Below are 17,664 nucleotides of genomic sequence, written 5' to 3' on the forward strand. Positions count from 1 at the left end.
AGGACTGACTAATATAGTTCTTCCATATGTAGTGAGCTCATATAGTGCATTTGAAGCATCATTAATTTTATACATAGTTTTACTGAAACAAGTATTTTGACTAGTCTCCTGCCGGACACATAGGAAGTATTGTGTGAACGTGTGTTGAGTTGTGTTAAAGGGGGCAGGTCTGTGTTGTGTTTGCATATGGATTGTACTGCTGGGAAGGCCGCCACACCTTTCCTGATGATGTGTCTGCTTAACAGGCATTGGGAAAGTAGAACTGAGCTGTCAAATCTTAAAAGTTTGTGGAGAGATGCTTGTTTTTGGACTGATTTTCTTTTCTGGTCAGCTAGTAAACTAGTAGCAACTCTATGAGGTTAATGCAGCCAGAAAGAAGCCTTTGAACACAGTGCCATCCAAAAAAGATGTTTGTCTTCTTTTTCTGTTTGCCAGTGAGTGGAAACCTCACTTGGTTAACCCTACTCAGTGTTTGTGCCTTTGTATCTCCAGGTCTCCGGGCTTTGGGTTGTCACTGGTTGCTGAGACCACCAGTGGCACCTTCCTCAGTGCCGAACTGGCCTCCAACCCCCAGGGCCAGGGAGCAGCAGTACTTCCAGAGGACCTTGGCAGGAACTGTGCCTGGCTGCTGCTGGAGGAAATCTATAGGGTATGTCCACAGCTTCCTCTGATAGAGGAGTGACCAGGAAGCAGTTCGTTTTCTCATTCTCATCCCTTGGCAGATTTCATCCTCTTCCAAGGGCTAAAGCCAAGGAGGTAACTTGTTCCTATGCATTAAGCAGTTCAGCATTAACTAGTTCAATTGATTAGTTGAACTAGTCAGTGAGTAGAGATCTAGCCCCACTGGATTGAGACATAGGGCAGGTAAGTTTTAACAGTGAGCCAAGGAAAGAACTGGAACAGTCTAAAGGAAAGGAAAGGTTAAAAAAATGAAGCAGGTAAGGTAAGGTGGTGACTGACACACCACCCTAACCAAAGAGAGTACCATCCCAGCACCCCCCGATTGCTGCCATGTAGGAAGGTGGACTCATTCTTTTTTTTTTTTTTTTTTTTTTTTTTGAGACGGAGTCTCGCTCTGTCGCCCAGGCTGGAGTGCAGTGGCTGGATCTCAGCTCACTGCAAGCTCCGCCTCCCGGGTTCACGCCATTCTCCTGCCTCAGCCTCCCAAGTAGCTGGGACTACAGGCGCCCGCCAGGTCGCCCGGCTAGTTTTTTTGTATTTTTAGTAGAGACGGGGTTTCACCATGTTAGCCAGGATGGTCTTGATCTCCTGACCTCGTGATCCGCCCGTCTCGGCCTCCCAAAGTGCTGGGATTACAGGCTTGAGCCACCGTGCCCGGCCGGTGGACTCATTCTTTTTAGATCTTTCAAGAGAAGCTAGAAATCTGGATTTGTATGTGAAAGTTGATACATATATAAAACAATGGCAACAGGCTAAATTTTGCAGTGCATTGTAGAGCACAGAATCTCAGTTAACAGATAAGTATCAAAAAAAAGAAAAAGAAAAAAATTTTTTTAAAAAAAGCACAGAATAACTAGGGAAGGCAGGCCTGTGGCACAGCATGGCAGAAGCTTTGGAAAACCTGAGAACATGGAACAGAGAAGGGGTGAACTGATGTTGAAGACAGACTCAACCGGTTGTCATTTTGCTTCTGCAACTGCTGGTGGGACACAGCTCAGACCAATCTGGCTTCTCAGTTGCCACAGTCTTTCTCTGTTGATCCTTTCACGCAGCGGGCACATATGCATGCACCCACTTTTACCGTTTCCTCAAAATAGGTGATGTGATGTAAAGTAAGAGAGAAATTAGGAGGAAAGATGATGGCAGAAAGAGTAAGATACAGTTGCCTAAAAAATATATTCCCCGAGATCCCCTATACTTGGTTAGAAGAGGGTCACAAATCTGGGTCCAAGATTTCTGTTAGTCTGCACTGTCTTTTGCCTTGTTCCCATATCAGGAAGGTGAAACCTTTTCTCTGACACGCAGAGTCTAGGAAAAGAGATCCTGGACTGTCAGAAAGGCTCTGAGGGGTGGTCATTTCTTTGCTCTGTGTTAGGTCCCAGATTCTTGAACTGAGCATCAGCAGGAACTGTACTCTAGGTGATTTGCTGTTGTATGGTGTATAATGTTTGTAAATCATCTTCTTCCCCTAAGGAGCTGAAGAGACTTCTGTCTTTGTATTGTTCTGTGTATTTCTTCTCAGTTGTCAGGCATCTCTCTGGTCTCCAAGTAAGTTTTCCCATTTAAGGTAGCAAAAATCACATCTGAGCCAAGTGAAATAAAATCAGTAAAACAGGTAAAATGTCAGTTTAGTTTTTCTTTTAATTCTTCCTTTTGCCACTGGTTCAGTTGGATTAATCAGGGTGGTAGGGTAAAGCCTGAATATTCATAGGTATTGATCCTCAGACTGGCCTCATGGTGGAAAACAGCTTATATTTTTAGTCTACTCCCTTGATCCAAGTCAGTGTTCTTGAAAATGTCTCGTTGGTTCAAGATGGAACATGTGAGAATGAGCTGTTTCAGACTTAATTAAAATTTCCAGGTCCTAAATGGCTCTATTTAATGACCATCTAATTAAAAATGGAAGACAGTGGGCCTATAGTTGTATTTTCAGGAAAGTAGCTCCAGCCCCTCTACTCGGCATTCACCTGGGAAATAGTGGAAGAAGGAGATGAAATCTTCCTGAAGGAGGAGGTATTATTTGACCAGTCTTGCGCAGTCACGATCTGGCCTCAGATTTTTTCATGCTTAATCAGTTTAATTTTTTTATACCAAAATTTAATAATTTTGTGAAAGATGGGTAGTAACTAAAAGTTTGGGGTAGATGATCAAGAGGTTGCCCTGCCAGTTACTTAATTTACGAGGTTTGTGGTCTACTTATTTGTAGGGGGGGCGGGAAACAGTGTGTGTGATGTGTCTCCCTGGGTCCCTTGTTGTGCAGGATTTCTTTTCCTGGTCCTGTAGTGTCTGGCAGTGGCTGGTCCTATAGTGGCCCTCTCTCTAACTGTGGGGACACTTCCATCTCTTTCTAATAGACCTTAGGAGAATTAGAAGCATCACATTATACAATAGTCCAGTGGGAGCCATGGGCATAGCTAGAGTGTGAGGTTTATATCCTTACAAGTAGCAGGTTATAAGCCTCAGGGTGAAAGCACAGCCTACTAGTCGACAAGAGGAAAAACATACAGTTTAAATTAGGTTCTTTAATATTTTTCTTTTTCTTCCTCTTTGCTTTTTTTTTTTTTTTTTTTTTTTTGAGACAGAGTCTCACTCTGTTTCCCAGGCTGGAGTGCAGTGACGCAATCTTGGCTCACTGCAGCCTTTGCCTCCCAGGTTCAAGTGATCCTCCTGCCTCAGCCTCCCGTGTAGCTGGAGGCATACGCCACCACGCCTGGCTAATTTTGTATATTTAGTAGAGACAGGGTTTCTCCATGTTGGTCAGGCTGGTCTTGAACTCCTGACCTCAGGTGTTCCACCCGCCTCGGCCTCCCAAAGTGCTGGGATTACAGGCGTGAGGCACCGTGCCTGGCAATTTTTTGTTTTCTTTAGTTGAGATCTACTTTCGGTCTTCCATTGTGCCTGGACCAAGTTTCATTTTCTTTTAGTTATTCAGAAAACTTCCTTTGTGTGTCTATGATCTTTCATTATTAAAAGGATGGAAATACTTCATGTTTTTCTGATTAATTTTCTGTAGAGTTGTGATGTGACATGGATTGAATGAGTGGTAAAAAAATCCATACCTTTTGAAGGCACAGTTTATCAAGTTTGAAGCCTCTGATCTAATCCCTCCTATTCCATTTATGCCTCATCGGTTACCAAGCCTTCTTGATTCTGTCCCAGGCTTTCTGGAACTGCCTTTTTGTTCCTCTGCTCTAATCACTGCCTGCCTCCCTGCTCCACCCCACAACTGGATTATGGCTACTGGCTCTCTGCACTTCCAGCGGAGAAGTTCTTTCCAAATCCTGACATCCTTTTCAGCCTAAATCTTCCCCTAAAATCCTGATCTGATCTCTTCGCTCATGTGCACAGAGACCTTCACTGGCTTCTCACTTTCCTGGAACAAAGTCAGAATTCTCGACCCATTTCAGAAAGCACTGCTTTAGTTGGGCTACCCACCTTTTCTATGCTGTATGTGCTTCTCCACAGGCAGCAGTGGTGCCATCTAGGCTGGTCGCCTGGCCGCCTTGCTGGCCCTGGCATTTTGTTTTTCCCCATCATTCTGTTCTCCTTCCTCCCCAAACCCTGCTCATCCCTCCAGGGCTGTCTCAAGTAGTCCTGACTCCTAAAGCCCCCCCTCTGGTATCTGGCAGGTGACACCTGCCTACCCACCCTGGCATAGGTAGGGTGATAGCTCCTACCACTTCCTCCATGATGTCCTGTACAGGGACCTTAGCATATCTCTTGCATTAAAATATTGGTCCAGTGAATGGTGAAATAACAACAGTGATAGGAAGCAGAGACTGAAGAGAACACTTTAATTTTAGGCTGTCTTATGAAAGGGAGCAAGATCTGTAAAACAGTTTCATTGGTTGTCGTATTTTCCATGGGTCAGGTTTTTCTTTTTGGGTAGAAAAGGAAAATGAACTGTCCTTGTCCTGGAATTTGCTGTGTGATATAAATGTTGTTCCCTGTCCTTTATTAACTTAGGTAGTTTAGGGACGTGCAATAGATTTTCATAAAGGCTAGCAGTTAGATCAATCCTTATTTCCTTCACCATTATTAGGGCTACTAAATGATTTCTGACAGCCAGAGATGCACCTGAAAATGGATTTATTTCCTACCTTACATGCCTTAAAAAGGAGGCAGGGGCAGTTGTACCCACATGAACAGCACTGCTGGCCACCTATCCTGTTCAGTCTAGCCTTGGATAGTAACATGCCTTGGTCAGAGACTGGATTTCTAATTGTGACCTGTGCAAAATATGTAGAAATTCAAGGTCATCCTTCTTTCACTATGTACAATATGTTTTAAATAAAGTTATTCCTGAAAGAATGATCAGAACACATGTTTGTATACTTACGTATGCATCTAGTGGAAGCAAAACAGCTAAAATGACTGAGAAAAAAACAAAATTAGAAAGGCAACCTAAGCAGTTGTAACTCAGGAGAAAGTGTTTGAAGAGAAGTCTGTTCTGCTTGTTAATTTGGGAGAAAGGGAAGGAAAAGGGGATGGAAGGCATAATTTTATACATAAGTAATAAGAATGAAGGGATCTGACCTTAATGATTCTTCAGTTTTAAGGAACTCAGGAAGAGATAAAGGAGAGAAGTTCATAGAGCATGGCAAGCAGTTTCCTGAACGTATTTGAATAAGTGTAAAAGTAAGGCCGTGAAAAGGCCGTTTCATGTCAGATAGACTGTTGTTCTGTGACAGATTAAATAAATATGAGCGTCATCCACCTAACCCTTGGAATTAACTCTACATCTTCTAGAACTGATTAAGCTTTTTTTTTTTTTCATATACTCAATAAAGATGATGTCTTCCTGCTGCTGCTTTAATTACAAAAGGAAAGTTTCATTTTTTTTTTTTTACTAGATTCACTTAAGAAGATTTGAATCTGATAGTTTCAACTATTACAGTTGCTCTAATTGTTAGTTTAACCCTCTACAGTCAGTTGATGTAAGGATTACTCTTATAAGACCTGTATTCTGTTTTATTGTTGCTTGAACTTTGGATTTTGATATTATGAGTGTATGTTTCTGTATTTTTTTTCTCCTCTCTTTTGTTGGCTTTCCATTTTCTGGTTTGTACAATTATTAATTTGTGTTTACAGGGTGGATGTGTAGATTCAACCAACCAAAGTCTGGCGCTACTACTCATGACCCTTGGACAGCAGGATGTTTCCAAAGTCCTGCTAGGCCCTCTGTCTCCCTACACGTAAGTTATTCTTTTTCAACCTCGTTATTCTGTCCAGTTTAATTTTCTCATTGCCCGAAATGACAAAGGTGTTGTGCTGCACAGAGCCTGCACTATGAACACCTGCTTGTATTTATCCTCAAATCAGCCAGCAGTTATCACTCTTAATCTGGTGTTTATTTTTACATACAAGGATTTTTGCCTTTCTTTCCTTCCTCAGTGCCATGGAACTAAAGTTGCATGATCTCTATTGGGCAGTTACTTTGTTCGTGCTTTAGGTTTTGTTTTCAGGTTAGAGGTAAACTCCTGGTTTGGTGTAGCTTGGATTTTATTACTAGTTTTTTTAAAAATCATTATTTTCCTTAGCTGTCTAACTTACTGTGGGAAAACAGGCTTTTTGTCTAAGATGATGGGGTATGAGCTCACTGGAAAAGATGACGAAAGACAGAGTTAGTATTAATGCTACTGGACTAGTAGGGAATTGTAGAAGTGAGTTTGGACCATTGAATGTTAGCAGAAGTTGACTGCTGTGGTATGAAAGCAAGCACTCTGCAAAAAGAATAGGGTGTCAGAAGACTTGAATTATAAATGACACCGTGAAAGAAGCATTTCCTGTTGATAGTAAATGAGGTTGCGAAAAACAGCTTATTTGAATACTGACATTTTGTGTGTGTGTGTGTGTGTGTGTGTGTGTGTGTGTTCACGTGCTTGCATACTTAGAGATCATCATATGGGCCATCTGAGGGTGGTGAGCTGGGTGGCGGGTAATATTCAGGTAGATATGAGACTGAACTGTCCTTTTTCGGTTATCATGGTACCGATGCTGTATATCTGAAAGGTACAGTACTGTGATAACTGAAGAATGGTGGTGCCATCACATTGAGAAAGGGGTGAGGACTGCGGTGGAGCTATGCAGCCTTGGGCTGTGGCTTTGGGGACATGAAAACCAGGAGCTTGAAATAAATTCTTTTGGAGGTTTTTTTTTTCCAGAATTGGTGGTAGGAGGGTTTTTTTGGAACAGAAAAATGGAAGAGAATACATTCTGTTAGCAGAGAGGGAAGACTGGTAAGCAGGAAACTCATGAGGACCACATTATCTCCTGATAGCTTGTGTAAAAGTATTTTGCAGGACAGGATACCTAAAATTGAGTAATCCTAAATGGCATGGTAACATCAGTAGTAAACATTGTTAAATAGACTTGGTAGTTAAGTACTTGGAGAGGAGATGAAGACTGGGAGAACGGCACCCTAGGTACAGAGACTTGCTTCCTGTAGAGAGCTCACTGGAGGCGGCTGCCAACTATGTGACCACCATGGCCCCGCCAGCTTTATAGCTGGGCTCATAGCTGCCGTTTCCCAGCCCTTGCTTCAGGCCTGGAGAAGTCCTGCTTGCACACACGGTATGGGGTGTGGGGTGTTGTCTTGAGTGTGTGTGGTCCTGGAGCATGGGGTTTGGCAGAACATTCTGTGAAAATGGAATATATATATATTTTTTTTTTCTTGACACTTTTTTTCTTTTGCTTTTGGAAATTTTTCAGTTTGACCCCAGGACCTGTATAATCTTTTCAAGCTTTGCAGAGATGCTCGAGATGTGACTGGACATTTTTAAAAGTTCCTGTGTCCTCTTCAACACATCTTCTCACCAAACATTAATTGTAGTGTCTTTTCTTCAGAAAACTTGCCTAAAATGACTTCCTCTCGTGGGAAGACAAAGTGTCCTGCTCTTAATGGAGCTTTAAAGGAGTAGCACAAATTGTAAGATGATGTATCTTGAGGCTGGGGCTTGGAGACATTCTGCTGCTTCCCAGAGCTTTGTGCAGAGGGGTCTGCTGGGGTGGGAAAGGGAAGCCTCCTTTCTTTTTGATAAACTAGCATAAGGACGGTTAAGGGAGTCTATTTTCAAGAAAGCTGGATCTGTTTAGTACTCTTTCTGCCCCTAATCACTGTGGACAGCTCCAGCAGCACAGAGAGATGAAGGGCAAAGGCAGGACACAGCAGGCAAAGTTAACATTGTATTTGTGAGTACAGTTGAGGATAAAAAAGGGATGAAATCCATGGTGAGGACCATCATAGTGGGGGAACAGTTTATTCTAGATGGATTCAAGAGCTTTGGAGACCAAACTAACACATTTATTTTTATGTGCAGTTAAAGTCATAGAAACCTGTTTTGTGAAACCTCAGATTTCTAAAGAAAACCAGAAGCAAGACCTTCCTTGGTTAAAAAAAAAAGCATTTCTTCAAGCAGTTTGGACCTGTTTTCATTTGTATAAAATAGATTTTTAAATGGCTATTGAAAGAGCATTGGGATTGCTGTTGGTGGTTTTCTGTGCTACTTGAGAAAGTAAGTCTGTATGTGTGAAACTTTTTTTTTTTTTTTTGAGGCAGAGCTTTGCTCTGTTGCCCAGGTTGGAGTGCAGTGGTGCGGTCTCCGCTCACTGCAAGCTCCGCCTCCTGGGTTCACACCATTCTCCTGCCTCAGCCTCCTGAGTAGCTGGGACTACAGGCGCCCACCACCACACCTGGCTAATTTTTTGTATTTTTAGTAGAGATGGAGTTTCACCGTGTTAGCCAGGATGGTCTCGATCTCCTGACCTTGTGACCCACCTGCCTCGGCCTCTCAAAGTGCTGGGATTACAGGCGTGAGCCACTGCGTCCAGCCAATGTGAAACTCTTTTAGAAAGGCCCAAGAGATTTTTTTTTCAGTAGAATAAAATATTATTTTATAATCTCTGATATATGAAGATTCTATTTCTGTTAAATTTGAGTTTTAGGTGGCTTATAGTTAGTGACAGTGGTTGCACCCTCCATTCAACAAGCTTAATTTTATAGTTTAGGGAGGGAGGATTTATACTTTTGGATTAACAGCAAGAAAAATAGCAAAAATTAAGATGCATCTTAATTAGCACTTTCAGAAATTGTTTGTGGAATGAGACTGCAGTTACAGAGCTCTCTGCATTCTACCAGTGCACAGGCCTTGGAGTCCAGCCTATTTGGACTTAAGGCTCTGCCACTTGCCACCAGGAGACCATGGAAATGGTATTTAGCATCTTGGAGCCTTGGTGTCATTTGTAGATAAGGTGCATGGTCCTGAAGTCCTGGACTTGTGGAAATGGAATGAAGCTTAGATGAAGTCAGATGCTTATGCTCCTGGCAATGTGCCTGAGGAGCTGTCAGCGCTGGGTGCTGTGGTTTCTGCCTGGACACCCCTTCACCCTGCTGCAGTCCAGTCCCTTGGTCAGGTCACTTTTTTTTTATTTTTTAAACTGCTCCTTGAGGAGCAGGACTACCCCATAGGCAGTGTGGCCAGAGTAGCCCAGTCAGGTCACTTTGAACCCCAGGAGGCCTGGTAAACTTGCTTTGGGTGATTTTAGGGTTTAAGTCATCTGTGAGTGGTCTGCCCAGCTACCTATAAATCTATATCCATTAATTTTAAATTATGGATTAAAAATTTTTAATTTCTAGTTATTATTTTTATGACTGACTTTCCCTAGTCACATTACTGAGCAAACTACACACATCTTATTGATCCTAAGAATTCTCTAAGGTAGATGTTTATTTAAAAAGCACCATGTTTACTGTGTGCAAGATGTTGTTTTAAGTGCTCACACATATTAGCCTATTTGGTTTTCATCATAACTTTATAAGGGCAAAAAAGGCAAGTACTATCATGTGTGCCATCTTACAGGTGATGGGATTGAGACACAGAGAGATCAAGTTACATGCCCAAGTTACATGCCCACAGAGAGGTCAAGTTACATGCCAAGTTACATCACACAGACAGTAAGTGGGGTTCAGACCTGGACAGTCTCTTCCAGTCACTGCTTCCCTTACCCACTGTGCTTTTATGTAACAGCTGGGATTCCATCCATATCGCTGGACTCAAAGCACCTTGCCTGAGGCAGGATGCCATGCTACATCTTTTCAGCAAAGTCCTTGTTTCAAATTCTGCTGTGAAATGATCTCTTTCTATCTTTAGTTGGAAATCTAAAATAAACCATGACTTTTTTTTTTCTGACTTTAATTAATGACCTTTTTCCATGACTGTGGAAGTGCTAAGGAGTTAGAAGACACTGTCCTTGTTAAACACAAACTGACTGGGGCTTCCTGGCCCACTCAGTCTAAAGCACAGCCCTCTGAAGAACCAGTGAGGAAACCAATGGGGAAACTGGGAACTGCCAGCCAAGCCTGCCACTCCTTGGGATCAGTGGCCTCACTGCATTCCATGAGCTTGCACAGTACCACTGTGTCTTAGGTTTGTGAAGCGTTTAAATACTGTAAAGCCCCGTCACCTGATGTTTGAGCCCCAGAACATATTTGGTGTATGGTAAAAGCAAGTGATAAGCTTCCTTCTCAGATAAAAAAGAGGTCAATGACCTGCTCATGGTGAGATCCTGTCTGAACTGGGCCTGGGACCCCATCTCCTGACAGTGCAGCTAGCCTGGTTCTCTGTTTCCTGCTGCTCTAGTAACAATGTAGTAACTTCATTTTTGGAGCAGAGGTCAGCTGGTCTTTGGAAAAGCCACTATTTCGCAGAACAAGCATCAGTAGTATATTTAAAAGCTGCCATGTAATAACTATAGGGACTCCATCCAGCAGATCCTTTTCTTATCTCCAGATCTTTCCCCTCAACTTCCAGAGCATCTCCTTACACCTGAGATGTAGGTACCCTCAGCTCTGTCTCATATCCAGTGGCATAGAAACCAGGTGGCTTGATGGAGCAGGACGCAGGACCCTCTGTTGTGGTTTGTGCCTGTGGGAGCTGCCAGAGATTACCCCATGATTGCCCTCACCCCATTCTCTCACATGCTTCAAAAGAGGGGTCTGGTGGGAGGGGCCCTCACCCCATTCTCTCACATGCTTCAAAAGAGGGGTCTGGTGGGAGGGGCTGTGTTTAAGGGTGGGATCTGGCAGCCTGTCAAATCCTGGTCACTTGGGATTCAATGGACCCATGACCATGAGCCTCATGGCCTTTCCTGTTGACCAGCAGTGGCAGTGGGAACAACTCACCTTTTGAAAATATATAGGAAGCCCGGGCACGGTGGCTCACACCTGTAATCCCAGCACTTTGGGAGGCCAAGGCGGGTAGATCATGAGGTTAGGAGTTCAAGACCAGCCTGGCCAACATGGTGAAACCCTGTCTCTACTAAAAATATAAAATTAGCTGGGCGTGGTGGTGCATGCCTGTAATCCCAGCTACTTGGGAGGCTGAGGCAGGAGAATCGCTTAAACCTAGGAGGCGGAGGTTGCAGTGAGCTGAGATCGCACCATTGCAACCCAGCCTGGGCGACAGAGCAAGACTCCGTCTCAAAACAAAATAAAAAATAAAAATAAAATAAAATACATAGGAAAAGTTATCTCTGTGCTCCAGAATTCTCTGAAACCTAATTGTCAAATAGACGAGAGGCTTTCGTAGAAAAGTCAGTTGCTTTTTGTTTTCTGAAAATCATTTTGTCCTGGGGGGGAAGGAAAAGCCTCACTGCAGATAATCACATGTCAGGTGTTAAAATCCTGTACACAGGAGTTGCATAGAGCCCCTACTGCCCAGAATGGTTCTTCTGAAAAGCTACTATTTGCGCTGTGTGGGTGGTTGCTCATTGAGGGGCAGAGCTGCTCTCGGTGAGCGGTGGGTCTCTCTTTGCCCTGGCTGTGTGGCTCTGTGGTTCTATCTAGGAAGTGTGAATCTCCAGTATAGTGCTGTGGAAGAGAGGGGCAGGGAAATGTGAACTCCAGAGGCGGTGCCTCAGTGCAGCTGCAGCTGTGGAGAGCTGTTGGTCTGTGGAGAAGGATGTGGATCAGCACTGGACGAGACTTTGTTAGTGCATGTAGATACAGGGCGAGCTTACTCTTCATTTGCTTTTCATTTTCTTAAGGAGGTTGTTTGCTGGGATTTAATATTGTCTGTGGTGATTTTTCAGGTTCTGAGCATTTTTGCTCTTCAATATCCCAGCTACCAGAGACATAGGGAGAATGGGGCTAGAGGTAGGGGAAAGATTCTGAAATGTACCTTAATCCGGTCTCTTACACAGTCTTCCTTGGACAGGCTGAGGGGTTGGCAGAACATTATGTAAAAAGTGGAACTAACTTTGCTTTTTCTAACTGTTCCAAAGGCTACAAATACCCCAAACTTGCAAATACACAAGTCTGCACACTTGAGCCTGTGTTCCTCCCATCCTTCTCCAAGAGATCAGAAGCAAGCTGAGGCCCCGTAGAAATTCTGCCAGCTGGGGAGGGTGTCTGGTTTTTCAAGCACAGTTGAGTGATTCAGAGTGAAGTAGGCTGGGTGAGATCCTGGGAGCAGAGCATGCCCCAGGCCTGTATTAGTTTGAGGCAGCAGCAAAGGAGAGACCAATTTGTTTTCTCCTTCAGATGCAGATGAGTGGGTGAGATGGCTGGCTTTTTCCGGGTTGCCGCCAGCTGGAAGCTTTGCCCACAGATGTGGACTGTTTATCTATGGTTTGATGTGTTTTCTTTTTTCCGTAGGACAGGATGGGGGAGATGGTGGGATGGATAGAAAGCAACAACGACAACAAAAGTTTAATTGGTTAGTAAGACAGGAAAGCCAGCAGGGAAAGCTGACTTCCCTTAATTGCCAAGAATGTTGAAAGTTGTTTCCCAAAATTACCCCAACTCCTAAATTCTATCCTGTGCCTCTTTACTGAGAACCTTATACAGTGCCTTGTTTGAATAACAGGTTCAGTGATGGAGAAGAGCGTTGTCCTTGAGGTGCTTAAATAATTTAATGAGGGGGAAGGGGACAGTTTTACATAAGCATTTAATTAGACACCATGAGCAGAGAATGCTATGGAAACCTGGAGGGGTGGGAAAGATCGTTTGGGGTGGGCTTTATGGGCTAGCAAAGGCTTCATAGAAAAGTTAACAAATGTGATGTTATTTTAAAGGTCGAGATAAACTTGCACATTCCTAGGTGGAAGGAAAGCAAGGAATTGGGAGATTTCTTCTGCGAGCATCCAGCACTGACCAGAACTCCTGCTCTCTGGGGTTGTTAATGTTTCATCTCTTAGCCCCTGATGCACTGGTCACTTCAGTCACAGGGTCAGGAATTGTTCAGGCCCCCTTTTCTCCATATAGCTGTTTCCTTCCTTTGACTAGATCAGTGCTCTTAGCACAGAGGGATGGGGATGGGAGGGAAATTCATCAATTCAGGCTTTATATGTAGTTTGGTATACACCGAGTAGGGGTGAGAACCAGGATCAGTTGTTTTATAACATGGCAAATATGTATTGATTTCTTTACTTTAAAAAGCTTTATTGGGATACAATTCACATACGACACAATTTACTCATTTTTAAGTACACAGTTTAAAGACTTGTGTAACCACAGCCACAATCTAATTTTAGAACATTTTTACTACCTCCAGAAAGAAACCCTGTGCCGACTCACAGTCTCTCCCATTCTTCCCCCTCTCCCCAGCCCCAGGCAACCACAAATCTCCTTTCTGCCTCTGATAGATTTGCCTGTTGCGGCTTTTTCATATTCTGTAGCTAGAATCATACACTATGTGGTCCTTTGTGACTGGATTCTTTCACTTAGCATGATGTTTTCAGGGTTCATCAATGTAGCATGTATCAGTACTTCATTCCTTTTTTATGACAGAAAAAAAAAATCTTCCGTTGAATGGATGTACCACGCTTTATGCATTCATCAGTTGATAGACATTTGGGTTGCTTCTGCGTTTTGACTCTTGTGAATAATGCCATTATGAACATTTGTATGCAAGTTCTTGTGTGGGTGTATGTTTTCATTTCTCTTGTATATATTCCTAAGAGTAGAATTACCGTATCCTATGGTAACTCCCTGGTTAACATTTTGAGGAACTGTCAGATTGTTTTCCACAGTGGCTGTACCATTTTACATTCCTGCCAGGAGTGTATGAGGGTGCTGGTGGTTCTGCCTTCTCACCCACACTTTTGTTATTGTATGTCTTTTTTATTATGGCCATCCTATTGGATATGAAGTGATATTTCATAGTGGTTTTGATTTTCATTTGCCTAATAACCAATGATGTTGAGCATCTTTTCATGTGCTTATTGGATATTTGTGAGGAAATGTCCATTTAGCTCTCTCATCTTTTTCTTTTTTTTCTTTTTTTTCTTTTTTTTTTTTTTTTTTAGTGAGTCTCACTCTGTTGCCCAGGCAGGAGTGCAGTGGTGCAGTCATAGCTCGAGTAGCTAGGACTACAGGCTCCTGCCATCATGCCTGGCTAATTTTAAAACAATTTCTTGTAGAGATGGGGGTCGTAATAGACTGGTCTTGAATTCCAGGCCCCAAGCGATTTGCATGCCTTGGCCTCCCAAAGTGTTGGGATTACACGTATGAGGTGCCACGCCTGTACTCTTCCATCGTTTAATTAGGTTATTTGTCTTTTTATTATTGAGTTGTTTATATAGTCGAGATGCCTGACTTTTATCAGAAATATGACTTGCAGATCTTTTCTCCAATCCTGTAGGTTGTCTTTTTATTTTCTTGATGGTGCATTTGATGCGCAAAGTATTTTAATTTTGATGAAGTCCAATTTATTTATTTTGTCTCTTATTGCCATCCTTTTGGTGTTGTATTTAAGAAATGGTTAAGAAACTGTTGCCTAGCCCAAGGTAACGAATACTCCTGTATTTTTTTTTTGCGAACTTTATAGTTTTAGCTCTTATAGCTACGACTTTGATCTCTTTTGGGTTAAGTTTTCTGTGTGATGTGAGGAAGGGGCCCAACTTCATTCTTTCACCTGTGGATATCCCGTTGTTCCAGCATCTTTGTTGAAATGAGTATGCTTTCCTCATTGAGGAAATTAACCATAACTGTGTGATTTATTTGTTGACTCTCTTTTCCATTGATCTATGTGTTTAGCATCAGTGTTTTTAAAACTCCTTAGATGATTCCACGTGCAGTTGAGATTGAGAGCCATCTGGCCAGAGTGGGGAGTTTGGCTGGTTTGACTGGGAGACAGTACAGTGCGAGGTTTTTGTAATACTTCACTATAGGTGTGCAAACCATTGTTCTTCACTAAGCCAGTGTTCCCTAACCTTGCCCAGTGAGAATTGCCAGGGATTCTTGTTAACAAGAATTGGTCTCTATGAACCGGGGAGCACGGGGTCTGGTGGAGGGTAGGAAGGAATCAGCTTTGTGTGTGGCCTATGATTCTGGGTTCTTCCATATGGATATGGACACTTCATACCAGTTGCAAATTCACCAGAACCTTCAGGAACCTGTGTATTTAATGAACTGTTCAGGTGTGTCTTATGATCAGGCTAGCTAAGGTGATGCTGGGTCTGCCAGGCAAGACAATTAGAAGCCTGTGTACCTGCACTGCGGTTCATCCACAGAATTGCTCTTCCCAAGGTACTCTTGGAGTGATGCCGTCACCCTGTGATGATGCCATTGTCCTTGTCGTGTTTACTGTGCACACTTCCCCGGCCACCTTATTTAATATTGCCTTCTGCCAAATTTGTACAAATACTGTCGTACCCACAGTTCTTCCCCATCTGTGTTGTTTGTTTTGTTTACATTACATAGCTTTTTTTTTTTTTTTTTTGAGACGGAGTCTCGCTCTCTCGCCCAGGCTGGAGTGCAGTGGCCGGATCTCAGCTCACTGCAAGCTCCGCCTCCCAGGTTTACGCCATTCTCCTGCCTCAGCCTCCCAAGTAGCTGGGACTACAGGCGCCCGCCACCTCGCCCGGCTAGTTTTTTGCATTTTTTTAGTAGAGACGGGGTTTCACTGTGTTAGCCAGGATGGTCTCGATCTCCTGACCTTGTGATCCACCCGTCTCGGCCTCCCAAAGTGCTGGGATTACAGGCTTGAGCCACCGCGCCCGGCCTTACATAGCACTTTTCAGGAATAATTAATTTATTTATCTTGTCTCTACACCACTAGATTGAAATCCTCATGAGGGAAGGATTTTTATTTTTAATTTTTTTCATTTGAGTGCAATATTCCAAGCACCAAGAACAGTGCCTAGCATACAGTACGCACTTGATAAATATTAAGTAAATGCAAAGGTATTATTAGAGAATGAAGGGAGAGACTTGTCTATTTCAGCATCAGTAGTCATTGTGCTTGTTTTGTATGTCATGGTGCTGTGAATCATGGAAACAGGTGTTTCTGTCTTTGTACAGGCCACTCAAAAATCATTGCCTAAGCCAGGTATGGTGGCACACCTGTAGTCCCAGGTACTCAGGAGGCTGAGGTGGAGGATTGCTTGAGTCCAGGAGTTTGAGGCCAGCTTGGGCACATCGTGAGACCTCGTCTCTTTAAAAAAAAAAAAAAAAAAAAAAGTCTTCACCATATTTATGTCCATTTTCTGCTAGGTCTGAACTAAATGACTTATGTGTCATGTGCTAACTTCTAACCTTTCCCCCCTCCCCGGTTTAATTTATCTTGCTATATTGTGTGTGTCTCTGCAGACTATCTCAATCTTCTTTGGAAACTGGCTGGCTGAAAAGAAGTATTATTTAATCAGATTTGATGAGAAGTTCTTAACTTCAGCTCTCTAGGTCTGGCAATTTAAAATGTTGGATTCTAGATGGTAGAGGATAATTTTTTTTAATGAATTGCCTTTTATTTATTTATTTATTTCCTTTTTAGGATAGAATTTTTGCGGCATTTGAAGAGCTTTTTCCAGATTATGTTTAAAATTGAAACCAAGCCATGTGGTGAAGAACTCAAGGGCGGAGATAAAGTGCTGATGACCTGTGTTGGCATTGGTTTCTCCAACCTTAGCAAGACCCTCAAGTGATAACCATCACAAGATAAGGCCCCAATGCCTCCAGACAAAGCAGACGCTGCCACGGACACCAATGGGACCAAGTCCAAATGGATTAATCCAGGACAGGATAGCCACGTGCTTAATTTTCTGTGAAGAAATATCAATATACAAATAAAAGACATCTCTGTAGCATGTGGTTTCCAGCTGTTTCTCCAGTGGCTCTGCCATTGCCCAGGAGGCCCAGTCACCATGAGAGCTCCCTTGCCTTGCCTGGAGGAAGAATGCGCCTTCAGGCCACAGTCATGCTGCTAGAACAGTCTCATAGTTGCAGTTCTGCTGTGCTTCCTCAGCCTACTATTGTAGGCTTCCTTGGCCCTCTGTCATATGGCTGTTTTCCAAACCTGTGGAGTCTGTTACTGTTCTTTCTGCAAGGACTTACCTCCTTGAGCCTCGGTTTTTGTTGTAGGGATTAAATGAGATAATATGGGTGGCAGCTCTTCATGAGCCCTGCAGTGCTATGCAAATGTCAGAAACTGGTATATTAGACTATTTATCTTTTGTCTTCTGAATAGATTGCTGTCATGGACATAGACACTGATCTTCATCTGGTTCATTGGATGTATATATGAGGGATGGGTGACTACAGGGGTCCAAGTAAAGTTATTGGGATGTTTTTTATATTCCAGGTGTGCTATACATTCCTGTTTTATTTTCACAATAGCTCTGTGATGTAAATGCTATCTCCATGAGAAAATTCTTAAAGGGTGTTTCGTTCCTTTGAAATGTATAATGTAAAGACATTAAATCTCCTCATTTAAGGATCTAAGTGTAATAGAGTCAGGGATTTTACCCTTGCAAGCTAATAAGTTAGATTATTACTTTTTCGTTGATGCTCCCAGAAGACATGAGGACCCTGGGTCAGAGATAAAGAACTTTATTACTTCTTATTACTCAGCATAGCGTGAGCTTCATGTTTACATTGGTTTCCCCTGCTCCCCAGGTCTCACAGTGGACATGGAGGGGCCCAGGTAGATGCTATGCATGTTACAAGTTTGCATCATAGCCAAAGAACTTGTATGCTTGGGGACTGCA

The 17,664-nt window shown here is 42.9% G+C and overlaps 1 protein-coding gene across 2 annotated transcripts in view; it reads left to right on the top strand.

The window, feature by feature from the left end:
• Nucleotides 1–17,404, top strand: part of RCL1 (RNA terminal phosphate cyclase like 1) — a 64,921-nt gene extending 47,517 nt beyond the window's left edge. The window contains exons 7-9 of one of the 2 annotated variants that reach the window (XM_010389082.2): nucleotides 493–649; nucleotides 5,773–5,876; nucleotides 16,452–17,404. In XM_010389082.2, coding sequence (XP_010387384.1) covers nucleotides 493–649; nucleotides 5,773–5,876; nucleotides 16,452–16,602 — 412 coding nt within the window. In that variant the 3' untranslated portion in view covers nucleotides 16,603–17,404. The remainder of the gene's footprint in view (nucleotides 1–492; nucleotides 650–5,772; nucleotides 5,877–16,451) is intronic. The other variant, XM_010389090.2, reaches the window with a different exon arrangement.
• The last annotated feature ends 260 nt before the right edge of the window (nucleotides 17,405–17,664 follow it).

This window comes from Rhinopithecus roxellana, chromosome 16 (assembly GCF_007565055.1).
Source record: "Rhinopithecus roxellana isolate Shanxi Qingling chromosome 16, ASM756505v1, whole genome shotgun sequence".
In the NCBI taxonomy this organism is placed as follows: Eukaryota; Metazoa; Chordata; class Mammalia; order Primates; family Cercopithecidae; genus Rhinopithecus; species Rhinopithecus roxellana.